The sequence below is a fragment of the Giraffa tippelskirchi genome, chromosome 13, assembly GCF_054371585.1.
Source record: "Giraffa tippelskirchi isolate mGirTip1 chromosome 13, T2T-mGirTip1v1.2.pri, whole genome shotgun sequence".
Classification (NCBI taxonomy): Eukaryota; Metazoa; Chordata; class Mammalia; order Artiodactyla; family Giraffidae; genus Giraffa; species Giraffa tippelskirchi.
The window spans coordinates 76,831,377-76,848,943 of NC_137287.1; the positions used below are offsets into that span (position 1 = coordinate 76,831,377).

The window sequence follows — 17,567 nt, forward strand, 5'->3', positions numbered from 1 at the left end:
TATTGAATGAAATTATATTTGGTGGGAGACATGTGAGTATATTTATAGATATATGTATTATCCACATGTTGCTGCCTAAATTAAACTAGCTGTGGGAAAACCTTAGCATAAAATGTAGTGTTTTTTTGTCTTTTTTTCCCAAGAATAGTTATGAAATGTTTATATTTTTTTCAAATCATCAGTAAAGCCAGAATCCTTGTTTTCTGTGTCTACCTTTAGCTGGTACGTGATAATGCAGATCTTCGCTGTGAGCTCCCTAAGCTGGAAAAGCGACTCAGAGCTACAGCTGAGAGGGTGAAAGCTTTGGAATCTGCACTGAAAGAAGCCAAAGAAAATGCATCTCGTGATCGCAAACGCTATCAGCAGGAAGTAGATCGTATAAAGGAAGCAGTCAGGTCAAAGAATATGGCCAGAAGAGGACATTCTGCACAGATTGGTTAGTAGGACACAATAAAACCATGAAACTTTGGTTTGAATGTTTTTATTTATTTGAAAATGTAATCTGATTTGTCATATGGTATTTGTTACATTTTCTAGTTTACCAGAGGGTGGCACTGTTGGGAGGGAAGAGCCTTGAGACATAGCCACCTTAGCAGGGGAAGGAGCTAAGTCAGAACTAGATGAGCAAGACTGGTCAGGTTTAGAGAAACTATAAAGAGCACTGTTATTAAAGCAAGAAGAGACTTGCAAGAAGATACCATCCGGTATCTTGTGCTTTAATTGTAAAGCAGTGATACAGGAATAAGGTTTTTAAGAGGTTATTAAATTTAACCTTTCAACAAGATTTTTAAGGATTGTATAGGTCCTCGACAAAAGGATGTATCTGAAAAGAAAAAGAGATGGAAGGGTTTGCTGAGAAACAAAAAGCCAAAGGAAAAACCTTTGGGAATTTGTTGTAAATAAAGAGAAGAGACTTAATAAGTCATTGTGGTCGTGTGATATTTATTCTAAAGTAAGTGTTTGTTTTTCATACTAGCTAAACCTATTCGTCCCGGGCAACATCCAGCAGCTTCTCCTACTCATCCAAGTGCGATTCGTGGAGGAGGTGCATTTGTTCAGAACAGCCAGCCGGTGGCTGTGCGAGGTGGAGGAGGCAAGCAGGTGTAAACTCCCCACGACACCCGCGGGTTTGTGATCTCTCTCTGGCTTTTGAATCACAGCTCTCCGTGGAAGTTGTTCAGCCACTGGTGGTTAAATACTTTTTTGGATTCTAACATCAGTAGCATGATTTCTTTTTATAATGGGATTCTGAGAGTAGCTTACCATGGTTTCCTTTAGAGTTTTTTCATAATTCAGATCGTATTTGCATATTCAAATTTGTGTTCTTACTGTTTTTAACCTAATATTGGGTCATTTTTTTTAAAGCTCTTACTTAACTATTATCTAGTGTAAATACCATGGTTTTATGGCTATTTTACTGAATATTTAATTATGTTAATTTTTTCATACTTGGAATTTTCCAGTGTTGAAATTTTCATGTATGAAATTTGAAGTAATGAAACATCTTTTTATACCTCCTTACTTTCAGATTATTTCCAGAAGATTCCCATAAGTGGAATCACAAGAAAGTGAACATTTGTAAGATTCTTGACACATACTAACACACTGCTATCTGAATGACTGTGCTAAATTGTATCGTAGCCCAGGACACTGTCTATTTTGTTGCATCTTTGCCAGTATTAATAGTTTTTAAATGTCCAGTTTAATAGGCTGGAATAAACATCTCATTGATTTATGAATGAATTTGAATTTTTCATATATTTATTGGCCCATTTATATACTTTTTTTTTTCCTGTATCCTTTGCCGTTTTACTTATTGTGAGTAGTTTTTCTGACTGATTTATGAGTTCTTACTTGTTTCTTTCTAAATACAAGTAATACCTGCACCCTATCAAAGGATAGACAATTATCACAAGGCAAGAAGATACATATCATCTGGAAATACCACCCAATATATATATCCTTCTGGAACTTTCTTTAAATATTATAACTTTTAAATTAGGAAGGTTAAAATGTAAATAACTGTAACATACTACCAGTATACTATGCTATTCTGAATATGCTATCTGATAGCATGCTTTTTTAACTTGGCAATATATTGTGAACATTTTCTTAATACAACATGGCTAAATATAGCTGCCTAATATTTTATCAGATTTAATTAGAAAGTCCCAAGTGTGTAGGTGGTTTGGAAACTAAGGAAACTAAAAAATAGAGTATAATTATGAGATAGTTAACTGGTTTCGTTTCTGACAAACCCTAAAGTTGTTTTATTTTAATCTTCCTTGTTTTTACTTTATCATTTTTGCATAACATTCGCTTGCAATTTGAGTAGAATATCAAGCAGCATTCTGGAGAATTCACATTTCCATAAGTTTAATACAATTATTTGTCCACATAGTAGAGGTTTCAAAAGAGAGTGACACAGTGAAAGAGTTAATGGATATTGGAGTTTGAATTCTGATTTTTTTACTTTTATGAACTTGAGCAAGTTACTTTTTAACAGTTGATTTCTTTTTAAAAAATTTTAGGCATAAAAGTAAATTATGAAGTTTATGACCCATTTAATGTATCTCTGAAGTAAAACATTTTTCTATATACCTTAACATCATCACAACTGACAAAATATTTTTAATATTGTATCAATCCATATTTGGAATTTTCTGATTACTTACTGATTTTTAAGTCTTTTACAGCTGGTTTGTCTAAACCAGGGAGTAATCCAGAACCGATGTTTACATTAGGTTATTTGCCTTAAGTCTCTCTTAATCTAGAATAACACCCCACCCTCTTTTTTTTTTTATGACATTGACTTACTAAATAGAAAAGGCCAATTTTCTGGAGCATATGCCACCTCTGGTGTGTTTGGTTGTTTTTAGATGTAGCTGCTGTGTTCTTCTGCTCCCTGTTTATTAAGAGCATTTATTGAATTCTTGCGCACACTTTTACAGGATTACATTGTAAGTGGTATGTGTTTAATATTGTGTCACATTAGCAGACATTGCAGTGGTTTTCCTGCCTCTGTTTTTCCCCCTTTGGATTAATAACTTGTTGAGCCTCTTTTATTAATAAAATGAAAGTCATTCTTGAGACTTACACAAGTTAAGGCATCACTACCTAGTGCAGAGCAGATGCTGAGGAGATGCAAGCTGCCTTTTCTGAAATTGGAGGTGGGCAAAAGAATTTTCAAAGGATAAATATAAATAAATACAGGTAAAAGTTTTATCTGTTTTGGATATTGTCCTCACATTAAAATTCACGTGTGGACTTTGAACTCCTGTCTCATTTGCAGAGAGCATAGTCCATGACCTTTGTTAAGTAAAGCTAGGTTTTAGCAGCAGATTGCTGATCCAGTGTAATGACAGCACTTAAGCACTTGAGGGAGTTGGCTAACCTAGCTAACACAGGTTTTCAAGACTTGCTGCTGCTGCTGCTAAGTTGCATCAGTCGTGTCCGACTCTGTGCGACCCCATAGATGGCAGCCCACCAGGCTCCTCTGTCCCTGGGATTCTCCAGGCAAGAATACTGGAGTGGGTTTCCATTTCCTCCTCCAGTGCATGAAAGTGAAAAGTGAAAGTGAAGTCGCTCAGTCGTGTCCGGCTCTTCGGGACCCCACGGGCTGCAGCCTACCAGGCTCCTCCGTCCATGGGGTTTCCCAGGCAAGAGTACTGGAGTGGGGTGCCATTGCCTTCTCCATTCAAGACTTGAAGTAACCATAAAAGTATGATTACGTACAGGTTTGTTTCATTGCTGGTCCAAAGGATAATGGTTATTATTTTTTAAAGTCTTGCATCGATCAATCTTAAGCCCAGATTGAGGAGTATATGATAACTACTTTGTAGAGATTTTTTAATTATTAAAAGCATTTCAAAACGCTGGATTTATTTTGGGGAGAGATGGCAGTGTATGAATGATGGTGATCCTCTTAGTACCCAGTTTTACGTGGCTGGTTGGTTCTTCTAGCTGCATGATGCTTTGGACAGGTTGAGGTTTTCTAATAAACACAGAGGTAAATAGGCAGTGGATTACAAGGATGCCTCCAGGTAACTCCTACTGGGATTGTTTGCTTTTATTTATTTTACTTTCTTTTTTTTTTCTTTTGGCCACACCTCACGGCTTTTGGGATTTTAGTTCCCTAACCAGGGATTGAACTCTGGGCCATAGCAGTGAAAGTGCCCAGTCCTGACACTGGACCACAGGGGAAGTCTCTGGGATTGTTTATTTCACTGTTGCTTTCCATAGCACATGTACTTCGTGCTTATTGGTACACCCCACCACTTTTTGTTTTTCACAGCTACCATGTGTGTAACATTGCTAGTTAATTAGTGGTCCTTCACTTAATGTCACTGACACTGTCTACTGGCCGGCATTTTATTGACCATATTTTTCTGTTTAAAAAAAAAACTCTGTAATTTATATATCAGCTTGCTCATAGGTCTTGGGGTAAGTAAAAGCAAATGCAGGGTTGACTTCCTTTCAATATTGTACTGTCCCTAGACAGCTCTGCTTAGGAGACAAATAAAAGGAAAAGAAATCAAATCATTCATTGTTGCAATCTTTTCAGTTTTGGGGGAAGTGGTCAAAGCTGTTGGCTGTTTTTAAACTAATTGGTATATTTTATTTCATTCTTTTCAAACACAGGTTTTGTATAAACAATATTTTCTCTGCTTCTATCTTCAGGTGTTAAAAGTAATTGAAGTATGAAGAGGACATAATTCAATGACTGTAGCCTGTATCCCTTGGGAACTCTAGAATTATAACGTTTTTTAGTGTATAAATTGTACCTGGCCTGTACAGCTGTTTCCTACCCACTCTTCTTGTAAACTCTGCTGCTTCCCAACACAACTAGAGTGCAATTTTGGCGTCTTAGGAGGGAAAAACGACAGTTTACAACTGTGGCCCTATTTATTACACAGTTTGTCTTTCATGTCTTAAATTTAGTCTTCACTGTGCCAACCTAACTGTATCATATAGGACTGTGCTTTTTGTACTTGTTCATGTTTATTTTTTAATCTCAGTTTAAGTTACCTAGCTGCTACTGCTTGTTTTTCTTTTCTTATAAAATAATACCTTATTTTAGGGGAAATGGAACTTTTAGATTAAATGTCTTAAATTTTACCACTTATAACACTACATGCCCACAAATTATATCAGGTCAGTACTGTACTTAAAAATCCCTTGAAATGACTTCAAAGTTAAAATTATGTGCATCATCTCTGAAGTTTGCTTCTGAAAACTACTCTTTGAGCACTGAAACCTTTAAAACTGCCTAACTAGACACTTGAGACTGGGCAAGGCTACTTAGATATCTCGTGAAATGCATATTGCTGAATTATCTTGACTAGAAATATTTCACACTATCAAAAGCAAATCTTTTGCTTTTGTTTAAGAAAAACAGTTTGGAAAAGAAATTCATTTCTCTTCTTCCCAATGCTGTAATACACATAGGTTGATGGAATGGAAACACCTTGCTTTGTGAGCCTATTAGTTAATGTAAAAATTGGACGGATAATAATCTTACCAACTTAATATAATGAACTAAGATATGGATATTATAGGATTAAACATAATTTTATATTGTTAGTATTGTATTGGTTGATCTAAATTTATAGCATTTGGAAATTGAGAAGACGTGGGAGGACAGGACAAGTATATGGCGAATTTATAAATATATAGGTAAATTTTAGTCTGAAAATCCCTGAGGTGTCTTTAACCTGCTACACTAAATCATACACTATAACATACTTCTTATGTAGTCTAGAAGTAGTAAATTATTTGCAAGTCACTAATAATCCTCAAATTATTTTGTTGGCGGTAGCTGGTAATTTTGTAATCACGTATATCTGTTTTTGCCACTTCTTCCTCAGACGATTAAACTAAGTCAACAGTTTATTTTAGAAACTATAAAAGTAATAGGGAAAGAGATTTCAATATTTGCTTCACCAGTTGGGAGTGGGTAACTGCAACTGTGTTAGCAGAAATTTGCAAAGACTGGGGATGTAAAGTTACTCAGAGGAGAAAGCTGGAAAGTTCTGTGTTAGGATCTGGGTGGCAGAATTAACTTTTTGAAAAAGTTTTCTATACAGATATTTGTATTAAATTTGGAGCCAGTCAGAAGACTCAGATCATAATTGGCTTATTTTTCTATTTCCTTAACTATTGTAATTTCCACTTTTATAATAATTTTGATTTAAAAGATAAATTTATTTATTTTTTTAACAGTCAAAAATCCTTGCTGTTCTGATCTGCAGCAACCTTTAAAATGATTGTATTGTTTTTAGACTTGATCAAGAGAAACACTCCAAAAATTGAGATGAAAACTTGTAGAGCGGCAAGATTGAAGCAATGCAGTTAACTAAAAACAGTGCTACCGCCTGTTGGTGATGATAGTTTTCTAAATGAAGAAATGTTTGGCTGCATTCACACAGACATTTGTATTTTGTTTTCAAATGAAAGCTTGCTTTTTTTGGCAATATTCTTAAATGAAGCAGAAATTTTTTTCTCTCTTTTGTCTGAATATGGGAGTTTCTTTCTTGTAAGATGTATCACAGGTATTGGTGCTGTGTAACAAACAATGAATTGTAACTAGTGTGTGGTTCAGAATACACATTGTTAGGGTTTTTAAAATATCTCAATGGTTTTTTCTATTTATAATTTCAGACTTTAACAAAATGTACAGAGAATTTCATAAATTTGTTTTAATTGAACTGCTTTTGCTATGGTAGGTCATTAAACACAGCATTTACTCTTATAAATGAAAATTTCTGATCATCTGGAACATTGATACTTATTTCAATTTACAGTGTCTCTTTTTTTTTTTGACTGAATAAATTAATGTTCCTCTGAATGGCATTGATAAATGGTTCAGAAAAGAAACTCAGTGAAATGAAAGTAATATTTATTCGTGGTGATCAGTTAAATTATTTGCCTAATTTAAGAAAACTACTGTGCGTAACTCTCAATTTGGCAGGAGATGATAGAAGAGTCTGAGTCTGCCTGTGGAATACATTGGTTTCTTTTCAGTGCTTGAAGATACATGCAGAGATAATTGGTTTGGGAAGACGCCATATAATTTTAAGTTAACCTGCATGCTGTAAATGTCTTTTATGTTTAAATAAAGAGGAAAAAATTTTTTGAAATGCAATGACTTTCTTAAAACGTGATTCAGTGATGTATCAGGTTGATTTTACATGACCAAGTGGCCTTTTTTCTTGACAGAATAGTCACTAGTGTGTCATTATATTCAGTATATTTTTGTTTCCTAATGAATTGCCTGTGCTTTGGATATCAAGTATTAAATCGGCTAAAGAATTAAGAGCTAGAGATGAATCCTCAATCTCAGTTATTTTGCTGTATTATAGCCTGATATGTGATAAGGACATGTCACTGTTACTCTTCCCCCAAAACGATAACCCCTGTCTGATCATGAGAAAAATACCACACAATCCAAATAGAGGGACATTCTAGCAAATACCTGGCCAGGACCCTTCCAAAGTGACAAGATCATGGAAAACCAGGAGAGACATATCTGAGGGGACTCTGGAGACTTGACAACTAGATGCAATAATGCAATGTGCTGTCCTGGCTTGAGCCGTGAAACAGTAAAAAGACATCAGTTGGGGCTTCCCTTTTGGCTCTGTGGTAAAAAATCCACCTGCCAATGCAGGGGAGGGGTTCAATTCCTGATCCAGGAAGATCCCACATGCCGCAGAGCAACTAAGCCTGAGCACCACATCTGTTGATCCTGTGCTCCACATGAAGAGAAGCCACTACAGTGAGAAACCTGTGCACCAGAACTAGAGAGTAACCCCCATTCTCCACAACTAGAGAAAAGCCTGCACAGCAGTGAAGACCTAGCACAGCCAAAATTTTGAAAAAAAGACATCAGTGGAAAACCTCGTGAAGTCTGTTAGCAGTGATGTGCTGGCTGATTTCTTAGTTGTGATCAAAGTGCAGTGGTAATGGAAGGAAGGAGGAGGTACCTTCCACTGTTAGGAGGAAGAGTTTGAGGGGATTCTCCGTATTACCTTTGCTACTCTGCTTTAAGTTAAAATTACTCTAAAAGGTGTATTTACTAATATATAAAGCATAAAGCCTCAAAGAACAGGAGACAGCAAGCAGTAATATTTGGGGCAGGAAAGCAACCTCAGCAGACCCCAGACACCTAACTTGGCAAGCAGTGGGGAATGCCAAGAAGCAACTTAGTATTGCCCCCGCCTCCAAAAGACCCCCAAATGGTCATGAACATGACCAGTAGGTCTGGAAGTAGGGATAAAAGTAGCCTGAAGTGGGACTAATTGAAAGTCGGTGTAGACCAGAAAGCAGTTTGACCCCTGGGTGCCAACTTCATTGCTGCACAGCTTGGCAACTGCCTCTCCAACATGCCAGCATGATCCTGTTCATTATCTAGAAAGGGTAAAGGAGAGGGTGTCCAGATAAGAGAGCCAGGAATAGTCAAGGGTAGGGTGACATACTGGAAACAAGTGTGCCAGTTAGTGATGTATATTCCCTCTCCTCTCCAAATCTACCTTTATTATAAAAGATGTTTGACATGCACAGAGGGGAGGAAAAGGGAGAAGATGGTCAACTGCAAGCCAAGGAGAGACGGAAAGAGCCCTCACGAGGAGCCAACCTGGCCCACACCCTGGATTGCAACTTGCAGCCTCCAAAACTGAGGCCATCCATCTCTAATTACCTCACCTTATCTGTGGTACAATGTCACAAACCTCTGTCCATAGTTCATCAGCCACTCAGATCTAGTCCCTTAAATCTATTTATCACTTCCACTGTATAATCATAAGGGATTTGATTTAGGTCATACCTAAATGGTCTAGTGGTTTTCCCTACTTTCTTCAATTTAAGTCTGAATTTGGCAATAAGGAGTTCATGATCTGAGCCACAGTCTGCTCCCAGTCTCGTTTTTGCTGACTGTATAGAGCTTCTCCATCTTTGGCTGCAAAGAATATAATCAATCTGATCTCGGTGTTGACCATTTGGTGACGTCCATGTGTAGAGTCTTCTCTTGTGTTGTTGGAAGAGGGTGTTTGCTATGACCAGTGCATTCTCTTGGCAAAACTCGATTAGCCTTTGGCCTGCTTCATTCTGTACTCCAAGGCCAAATTTGCCTGTTATGCCAGGTGTTTCCTGACTTCCTACTTTTGCATTCCAGTCCCCTATAATGAAAAGGACATCTTTTTTGGGTGTTCTAAAAGGTCTTGTAGGTCTTCATTAGAACCATTCAAGTTCAGCTTCTTCAGTGTTACTGGTCAGGGCATAGACTTGGATTACCGTGATATTGAATGGTTTGCCATGGAAACGAACAGAGATCATTCTGTCGTTTTTGAGATTGCATCCAAGTACTGCATTTCAGACCCTTGTTGACCATGATGGGTACTCCATTTCTTCTAAGGGATTCCTGCCCACAGTAGTAGATATAATGGTCATCTGAGTTAAATTCACCCATTCCAGTGCATCTTAGTTCACTGATTCTTAGAATGTCAACGTTCACTCTTGCCATCTCCTGTTTGACCACTTCCAATTTGCCTTGATTCATGGACCTAACATTCCAGGTTCCTATGCAATATTGCTCTTTACAGCATCAGACTTTGCTTCTATCACCAGTCACATCCACAGCTGGGTATTGTTTTTGCTTTGGCTCCATCCCTTCATTCTTTCTGGAGTTATTTCTCCACTGATCTCCAGTAGCATATTGGGCACCTACCGACCTTGGGGAGTTCATCTTTCAGTGTCCTATCTTTTTGCCTTTTCATACTGTTCATGGGGTTCTCAAGGCAAGAATACTGAAGTGGTTTGCCATGCCCTTCTCCAGTGGACCACATTCTGTCAGCCCTCTCCACCATGACCCATCCTTCTTGGGTGGCCCCACACAGCATGGCTTAGTTTCATTGAGATAGACAAGGCTGTGGTCCGTGTAATCAGATTAGCTAGTTTTCTGATTATAGTTTCAGTGTGTCTGCCCTCTGATGCCCTCTTGCAACACCTACCATCTTACTTGGGTTTCTCTTACCTTGCACGTGGGGTATCTCTTCACGGCTGCTCCAGCAAAGTGCAGCTGTTGCTCCTTACCTTGGACAAGGGGTATCTACTCAGGACGGCCCCTCCTGACCTTGAATGTGGAGTAACTCCTCTCGGCCCTCCTGTGCCCACACAGCCGCTGCTCCTTGGACCTGGGGTAGCTCCTTGGCCGCCACCCCCAGCCTCGGGCGTGGGCTAGCTCTCTGGGCCACCGCCCCCGGCCTCGGCCATGGGGTAGCTCCTCTTGGACACGCTTCTGCATGGACCGTCACAGCCGTCCCCATGGAAAAGAATTGCAAAAAAGCAAAATGGCTGTCTGAGGAGGCCTTACAAATAGCTGGGAAAAGAAGAGACATGAAAAGCAAAGGAACAAAGGAAAGATATTCCCATCTGAATGCAGAGTTCCAAAGAATAGCAAAGAGAAGAAAGCCTTCCTCAGCGATCAATGCGAAGAAATAGAGGAAAACAATAGACTGGGAAAGACTAGAGATCTCTTCAAGAAAATTAGAGATACCAAGGGAACATTTCATGCAAAGATGGGCTCAATAAAGGACAGAAATGGTAGGGACCTAACAGAAGCAGAAGATATTCAGAAGAGGTGGCAAGAATACACAGAAGAACTACAAAAAGATCTTCATGACCCAGATAATCAGGATGGTGTGATCACTCACCTAGAGCCAGACATCCTGGAATGTGAAGTCACGTGGGCCTTAGGAAGCATCACTACAAACAAAGCTAGTGGAGATGGAATTCCAGTTGAGCTATTTCAAATCCTCAAAGATGATGCTGTGAAAGTGCTGCCCTCAATATGCCAGCAAATCTGGAAAACTCAGCAGTGGCCACAGGACTGGAAAAGGTCAGTTTTCATTCCAATCCCAAAGAAAGGCAATGCCAAAGAATGCTCAAACTACCGCACAATTGCACTCATCTCATACTCTAGTAAAGTAATGCTCAAAATTCTCCAAGCCAGGCTTCAGCAATACGTGAACTGTGAACTTCCAGATGTTCAAGCTGGTTTTAGAAAAGGCAGAGGAATCAGAGATCAAATTGCCAACATCCAATGGATCATCGAAAAAGCAAGAGAGTTCCAGAAAAACATCTATTTCTGCTATATTGACTATGCCAAAGCCTTTGTGTGGATCACAATAAACTGTGGAAAATTCTGAAAGAGATGGGAATACAAGGCTATCTGACCTGTCTCTTGAGAAACCTGTATGCAGGTCAGGAAGCAACAGTTAGAACTGGACATGGAACAACAGACTGGTTCCAAATAGGAAAAGGAATATGTCAAGGCTGTATATTGTCACCCTGCTTATTTAACTTCTATGCAGAGTACATCATGAGAAACGCTGGGCTGGAAGAAACACAAGCTGGAATCAAGATTGCCGGGAGAAATATCAATAACCTCAGATATGCAGATGACACCACCGTTATGGCAGAAAGTGAAGAAGAACTAAAGAGCCTCTTGATGAAAGTGAAAGAGGAGAGTGAAAAAGTTGGCTTAATGCTCAACATTCAGAAAACTAAGATCATGGCATCTGTCCCATCACTTCATGGGAAATAGATGGGGAAACAGTGGAAACAGTGTCAGGCTTTATTTTTTTGGGCTCCAAAATCACTGCAGATGGTGATTGCAGCCATGAAATTAAAAGACGCTTACTCCTTGGAAGGAAGGTTATGACCAGCCTAGATAGCATATTTAAAAGCAGAGACATTACTTTGCCAACAAAATCCATCTAGTCAAGGCTATGGTTTTTCCAGTGGTCATGTATGGATGTGAGGGTTGGATGGTGAAGAAAGCTGAGCACCGAAGAATTGATGCTTTTGAACTGTGGTGTTGGAGAAGACTCTTGAGAGTCCCTTCGACTGCAAGGAGATCCAACCAGTCCATCCTAAAGGAGATCAGTCCTGGGTGTTCATTGGAAGGACTGATATTGAAGCTGAAACTCCAATACTTTGGCCACCTGATGCGAAGAGCTGACTCATTGGAAAAGACCCTGATGCTGGGAAGGATTGAGGGCAAGAGGAGAAGGGGATGACAGAGGATGAGACGGTTGGATGGCATCACCGACTCGATGGACATGGGTTTGGGTAAACTCCGGGAGCTGGTGATAGACAGGGAGGCCTGGCGTGCTGCGATTCATGGGGTCGCAAAGAGTCGAGAGCGACTGAGCGACTGAACTGAACTGACTGTCTGTGGTACTTGGTTTCAACAGCCCCAGTAGACTGATATGATGGCCAACACAGGCAGTGAGCAGGACCCTCAGCATTTCTTTTCTCCTTTCTCAGCTCTGGCATGCTTTGGTTTCCTCTTGGGTTTTGTTTTGTTTTGTTTAATATTTGTTAATCTTAGCTGCATCAGGTCTTAGTTGTGGCAAATGGGCTTCTAACTGTGGCATGGGCTTAGTTGCCCGAAGGCACATGGGATCTTTGTTCCCTCACCAGCGATTGAACTTGTGTCCCCTGCCTGCATTGGAAGGTGGGTTCTTAACCACTGAACCACCAGGGAAGTCCCGGGTTTGCCCCTTGTTTAATACCATCCTGTCGTCAGTGACATGAAGGGGGTTTCAGTGTGGGGGGCACCCAGCGTGCACAGTCCCTTAGTGAGCTTGTAGCACTGGTCGTGTGACCACCTTTCTGGCAGCAGGCTGGGTCTCCTTTGTGTTTGCCCTTCAGCAAACACAGGCATATCCTGTCCACCTGATCAATGGTCAGGGGTGGCAGGTAGGTGGCTTTGGACCACTTAGATCCCAGCAGTGGTGTCTCCTTCTGCCCAGTCCCAGCATCTTGACTTGACCTGCCTGCACCCCGCTTGCCTAGTGACTGTGGGCCAGCTGTAGCCTGGGAAACCTAGCAAGCCTCTTCACCATCCTGTGGGCAGCAACCACACCTTTGCAATGAGATCTGAACCCCAAACACCGGGAGGGGGCCCCTTTCAAGTCTATTTCTTCCCTAGGTACTCTCCTTTAGCCCTAGCGTATTCTTGAAAATTCTCTGTACCCATTTATAGTTAATCCCCGTGGGCCTGCACTGATACGGAGGGTGATATGAACGTTTGTGATAAGAATATTTAGAACCTCAATCTTTTCGCCTTGCTTGGTTACCTGAGATTAGATTACCAGCAGATTAGAAGAGTCTGTGAAAAATTTGACAGCCATACAGGGAGTACCCAAAGAATCGTGGTTTTAGAAATGCCACAGTCAACATATGAAGCAGTTGCTTCAGGTCAGCTTCATCATGTCCCCACCCTACATATGTACAGACAGCCAAGGGTCACAAGGCCTGTGAATAAAGTCTCGAGGATGAAAGAAACAAGGAAAATAATAATACGGAGGAAAGTGGGACTAGGAAAGGGGAAGAAGACATTTTAAAAAACTAACACTAAGGGCTTCTCTGGTGGTCCAGTGGTTAGGAATCTGCCTACCAATACCGGAGACGCAGGTTTGATCCCTGATTCAAGAAGATTCCACGTACCACAGAGCCTGCACTCAGTAGAATCCACAGACCACAGCTACAGGAAGCCCAAGTGCAGCAATGAAGACCCAGCGCAGCCAAAATAAACTTTACTGGGGAGCTATTCCTCAACCAAGCGAGGAAAGAGGAAGATGTGGGGCCTACAAAAGAAGGGATTACCAAGGTGAGCGCATCAAGAGCAACCGGTCCAGATGAGAGCACCCTAGTCAGAAGACTGCTAGAGTTATGTTTCCAAGACACAGACTGATGGATGTGTTTGAAGATTTTGAGAAAAAAAAGTTGATAGCTGAAGATGAGTTTAGGATTAAGTGATTGGCACGTAGAACACTAAGGGAAGAAGAATTACTGATTCGAAAAAGAATCTTAAGTATAACCCCCACTCCCCGAAAAGTAGACTCACAGGTATAGACAACACACAAGTGATTACCAGTAGGGGCGTGTGGGAGGCACAAACAATTGGGTATAAGATTGGCTCAAGAATGAATTGTGCAACATGAGAAATAGAGTCAATATCTTGTACATGGAAACTAACTTTAAAAAATTGTATTAAATGTGTTTCTAAATAAGTGCCAAAAAAAGAATCCTGATAAGCAAGAAAGGAAAAGTCACCATAGTGTATTACATAACTCAGCTGTAATTGACACATTGCATCATCATAGTAATGGAACCATGGATCGATAACTGAACATACAACACGACCTTATTGAGAAGAGGGGTTGTATATACGTGTTGATCGTGGTGAAAGAGGGTTTAAGTTTCATCTTCCACAGGATAAGACAACTGGTATCACTCAACCATGAGTAATCAATAAGCAGAAATTTGGAGACAAAACAAAATGAAAAATGGCTTTGTCTGCCTTATTTTTGACAAAGAAGGCAAGAATACACAATGGAGAAAAGACAACGTCTTTAACAAGTGGTTCTGGGAAAACTGGTCAATCACCTGTAAAAGAATGAAACTAGAACACTTTTTAACACCATACACAAAAATAAACTCAAAATGGGTTAAAGATCTAAATGTAAGACCAGAAACTATAAAACTCCTAGAGGAAAACAGACAAAACACTCTCTGACATAAATCACAGCAGGATCCTCTATGACCCACCTCCCAGAGTAATGGAAATAAAATCAGAAATAAACAAATGGGACCTAATTAAACTAAAAAGCTTCTGCACAATGAAGGAAACTATAAGTAAGGTGAAAAGACAGCCTTCAGAATGGGAGGAAAATAACAACAAATGAAGCAACTGATAAAGAATTAATCTCAAAAATATAATCTCAAGCAACTCCTGCAGCTCAATACCAGAAAAATAAACAACCCAATCAAAAAATGGGCCAAAGAACTAAACAGACATTTCTCCAAAAAAGACATACAGATGGCTAACAAACACATGAAAAGATGCTCAACATCACTCATTATCAGAGAAATGCAAATCAAGACCACAATGAGGAACTATCTCACACCGGTCAGAATGGCTGCTATCAAAAAGTCTACAAACAATAAATGCTGGAGAGGGTGTGGAGAAAAGGGAACCCTCTTACACTATTGGTGGGAATGCAAACTAGTACAGCCACTATGGAGAACAGTGTGGAGATTCCTTAAAAAACTGGAAATAGAACTGCCATATGACCCAGCAATCCCACTGCTGGGCATACACACCAAGGAAACCAGAATTGAAAGAGACACATGTACCCCAATGTTCATCACAGCACTGTTTACAATAGCTAGGACATGGAAGCGACTAAACTGAACTGAACTGAACTGAAGGACATGGAAGCAACCTAGATGTCCATTGGCAGATGAATGGATAAGAAAGTTGTGGTATATATACATGATGGAAAATTACTCACCTATTAAAAAGAACGCATTTGAATCAGTTCTAATGAAGTGGATGAAACTGGAGCCTATTATACAGAGTGAAGTAAGTCAGAAAGAAAAACACCAATACATATATTAATGCATATATATGGAATTTAGAAAGATGGTAACGATGACCCTATATGTAAGACAGCAAAAGAGATACAGATATAAAGAACAGACTTTTGGACTCTGTGGGAGAAGGCAAGGGTGGGATAATTTGAGAGAATGGCATTGAAACATGTATATTACCATACGTGAAACAGGTCACCAGTCCAAGTTTAATGCATGAAACAGGGCATTCAAAGCCGTTGCACTGCGACAACCCAGAGGGATGGGATGGGGAGGGAACTGGGAGGGGGATTCAGAATGGGGGACACATGTACACCCATGGCTGATTCATGTCAATGTATGGCAAAAACCACTACAATATTGTAAAGTAACTAGCCTCCAGTTAAATTTAAAATAAATTTAAAAAATAAAATGAAACAAGTGGAGGTAACTTTAGAAAAAAATATGTTTCATTAAATATTAAATTTTAATTTTGTCAATTAAAAAAAAGTGGCTGTGTCTGGAGAGTGAGAAAGAGGTAAGTTGGGGCATGGGACCCCTGTTACGTTTTCTTTGGGGTGTGGGGAATCACTATTTTTTTATAAAGTTTTTTAGGCGTGTTTGACTTTTTAGGGTTCTACTTGTATTCCATCATTAGGTGGTTCTCCTCCGAGGATGGCTTCAGAAGCTAGTCCCGGATTCTTGACACCACCAAGAATTCAACTTGCTCATTTGTAGAAAAACACTTGAAAACCTTGAGGTGATTGTTAGGCCCCTTGCTCTGTATTTCTGTGATGCCAAGTAATCTTGTCCAGAGTTATAACATCTGGTGTTTACTTCAGCAGGACATATGCTAAAAATTAGAACAAAACAGAGATTAACTAACATGGCTCCTGCACAGGATGACGCACAAATTCATGAAGCGTTACATATTTTTGAGTAAAATGTTTCTCTGAGTTCAAAAAAGATATATATAGAGATAGATTACATCTGAAGGGCTTACTTTAAATTAAGCCTTCATAATCACTGACTTTATGTGAAAAGAAATCCACAGGCTCTCAAACTGAAATCAGCAGTTCTTAAAAGTATTTCTTTCTTCATTAAATGCATGCTTCCAAATTTCGAAGATTTGGAAGAGAAGTGGGTTTTGTTTTAATTGTGGTAAAATAAAATGTATCATCTTAAGCATTTTTAAGTGTACAGTTCAACAGTGTGGGAAGAAAAGTCAGTTTTTTATATTTTTGTGTGTGTATACACAGAAATTAGCTCAGACCTGGAAATATTTGTGTCATGATCTACATCAAATATTTATTGTTCTTCAGTTCATATTAGCTTGACAGAATGATGTTAGTAACATTATAAACTTTCAAATATTTCCAGTGGAGGTAAAATCAGAACCAATGACAACTACTTAAAATATTCAAGAAGTTAACTCATTTTTTTCACCCATTTAGCAGCCAAGAACCATTGGAAATGAAAACTCAAAGTATTGCAACTAAATCTGAGAAATCCCAAATAATTGTCCATTGTTTCTGGAGAGACAGACAAGACATCACCAGTGTGAGTGCCAGGAAACACCCACGTTACCATCTTGGATATATTCTTTTCTCGCTGGATAAAAAGTTAGGCACCCAGCTTTTGTATACAATAACTGGAATTGTGCACAGGCCCCCTCCACACTGCTCTGAAAATGAACTTTTGTCTTATGCAAATGTAGGCGAATGAGAATGAGCAAAAGGCGCACGTTTTAAGGCTGAGAGCATTCAACTGAAAATGAAAAGTGGATTTTTCTTCTGTTAGGAGACCAGCCATGGTTTGCAGTGGGCCGATTGGGGGCAGACATGAGGCCTCAGGAGTCCCCTTTTTGCAAGTGACTGTCCACTGGCAAGGACTTTCTAAATGCCTTTGTCAAAGGTCCCGATGTGGCCCTCCTGCAGGAATAAACAGGAAGAAGCCGAGCTGTCTCTAGTTCCTCCGGCCCCATGTGGGTGGTGAGGGCCAGCTCCTCCCCACACAGACTTTTTTTTTTTTTTAATATTTATGTATTTATTCTGGCTGCACTGCACCTTTTAGTTTCGGCATGTAAGATCCAGTTCCCTAGCCAGGGATCGATCCTGGGCCCATTGCACTAGGATCTCGGAGTCCTACCC

The 17,567-nt window shown here is 39.6% G+C and overlaps 1 protein-coding gene and 1 non-coding gene across 18 annotated transcripts in view; both read left to right on the forward strand.

The window, feature by feature from the left end:
• KIF5B (kinesin family member 5B) overlaps positions 1 to 7,144 on the forward strand; it is a 46,644-nt gene extending 39,500 nt beyond the window's left edge. For 6 of the 17 annotated variants that reach the window (XM_081553690.1, XM_081553696.1, XM_081553697.1 and 3 more), the window contains 3 exons: positions 220 to 436; positions 977 to 1,127; positions 4,681 to 7,144. In XM_081553690.1, coding sequence (XP_081409816.1) covers positions 220 to 436; positions 977 to 1,107 — 348 coding nt within the window. In that variant the 3' untranslated portion in view covers positions 1,108 to 1,127; positions 4,681 to 7,144. Of the gene's footprint in view, positions 1 to 219; positions 441 to 976; positions 1,744 to 4,680 lie in introns of those variants that run through there. The other 11 variants (XM_081553701.1, XM_081553702.1, XM_081553704.1 and 8 more) reach the window with 4 other exon arrangements.
• A 9,104-nt stretch (positions 7,145 to 16,248) lies between these two features.
• LOC145533570 (U6 spliceosomal RNA) lies at positions 16,249 to 16,354 on the forward strand. Its single transcript, XR_014074169.1, has one exon. It is a non-coding gene; the product is annotated as a U6 spliceosomal RNA (small nuclear RNA).
• The last annotated feature ends 1,213 nt before the right edge of the window (positions 16,355 to 17,567 follow it).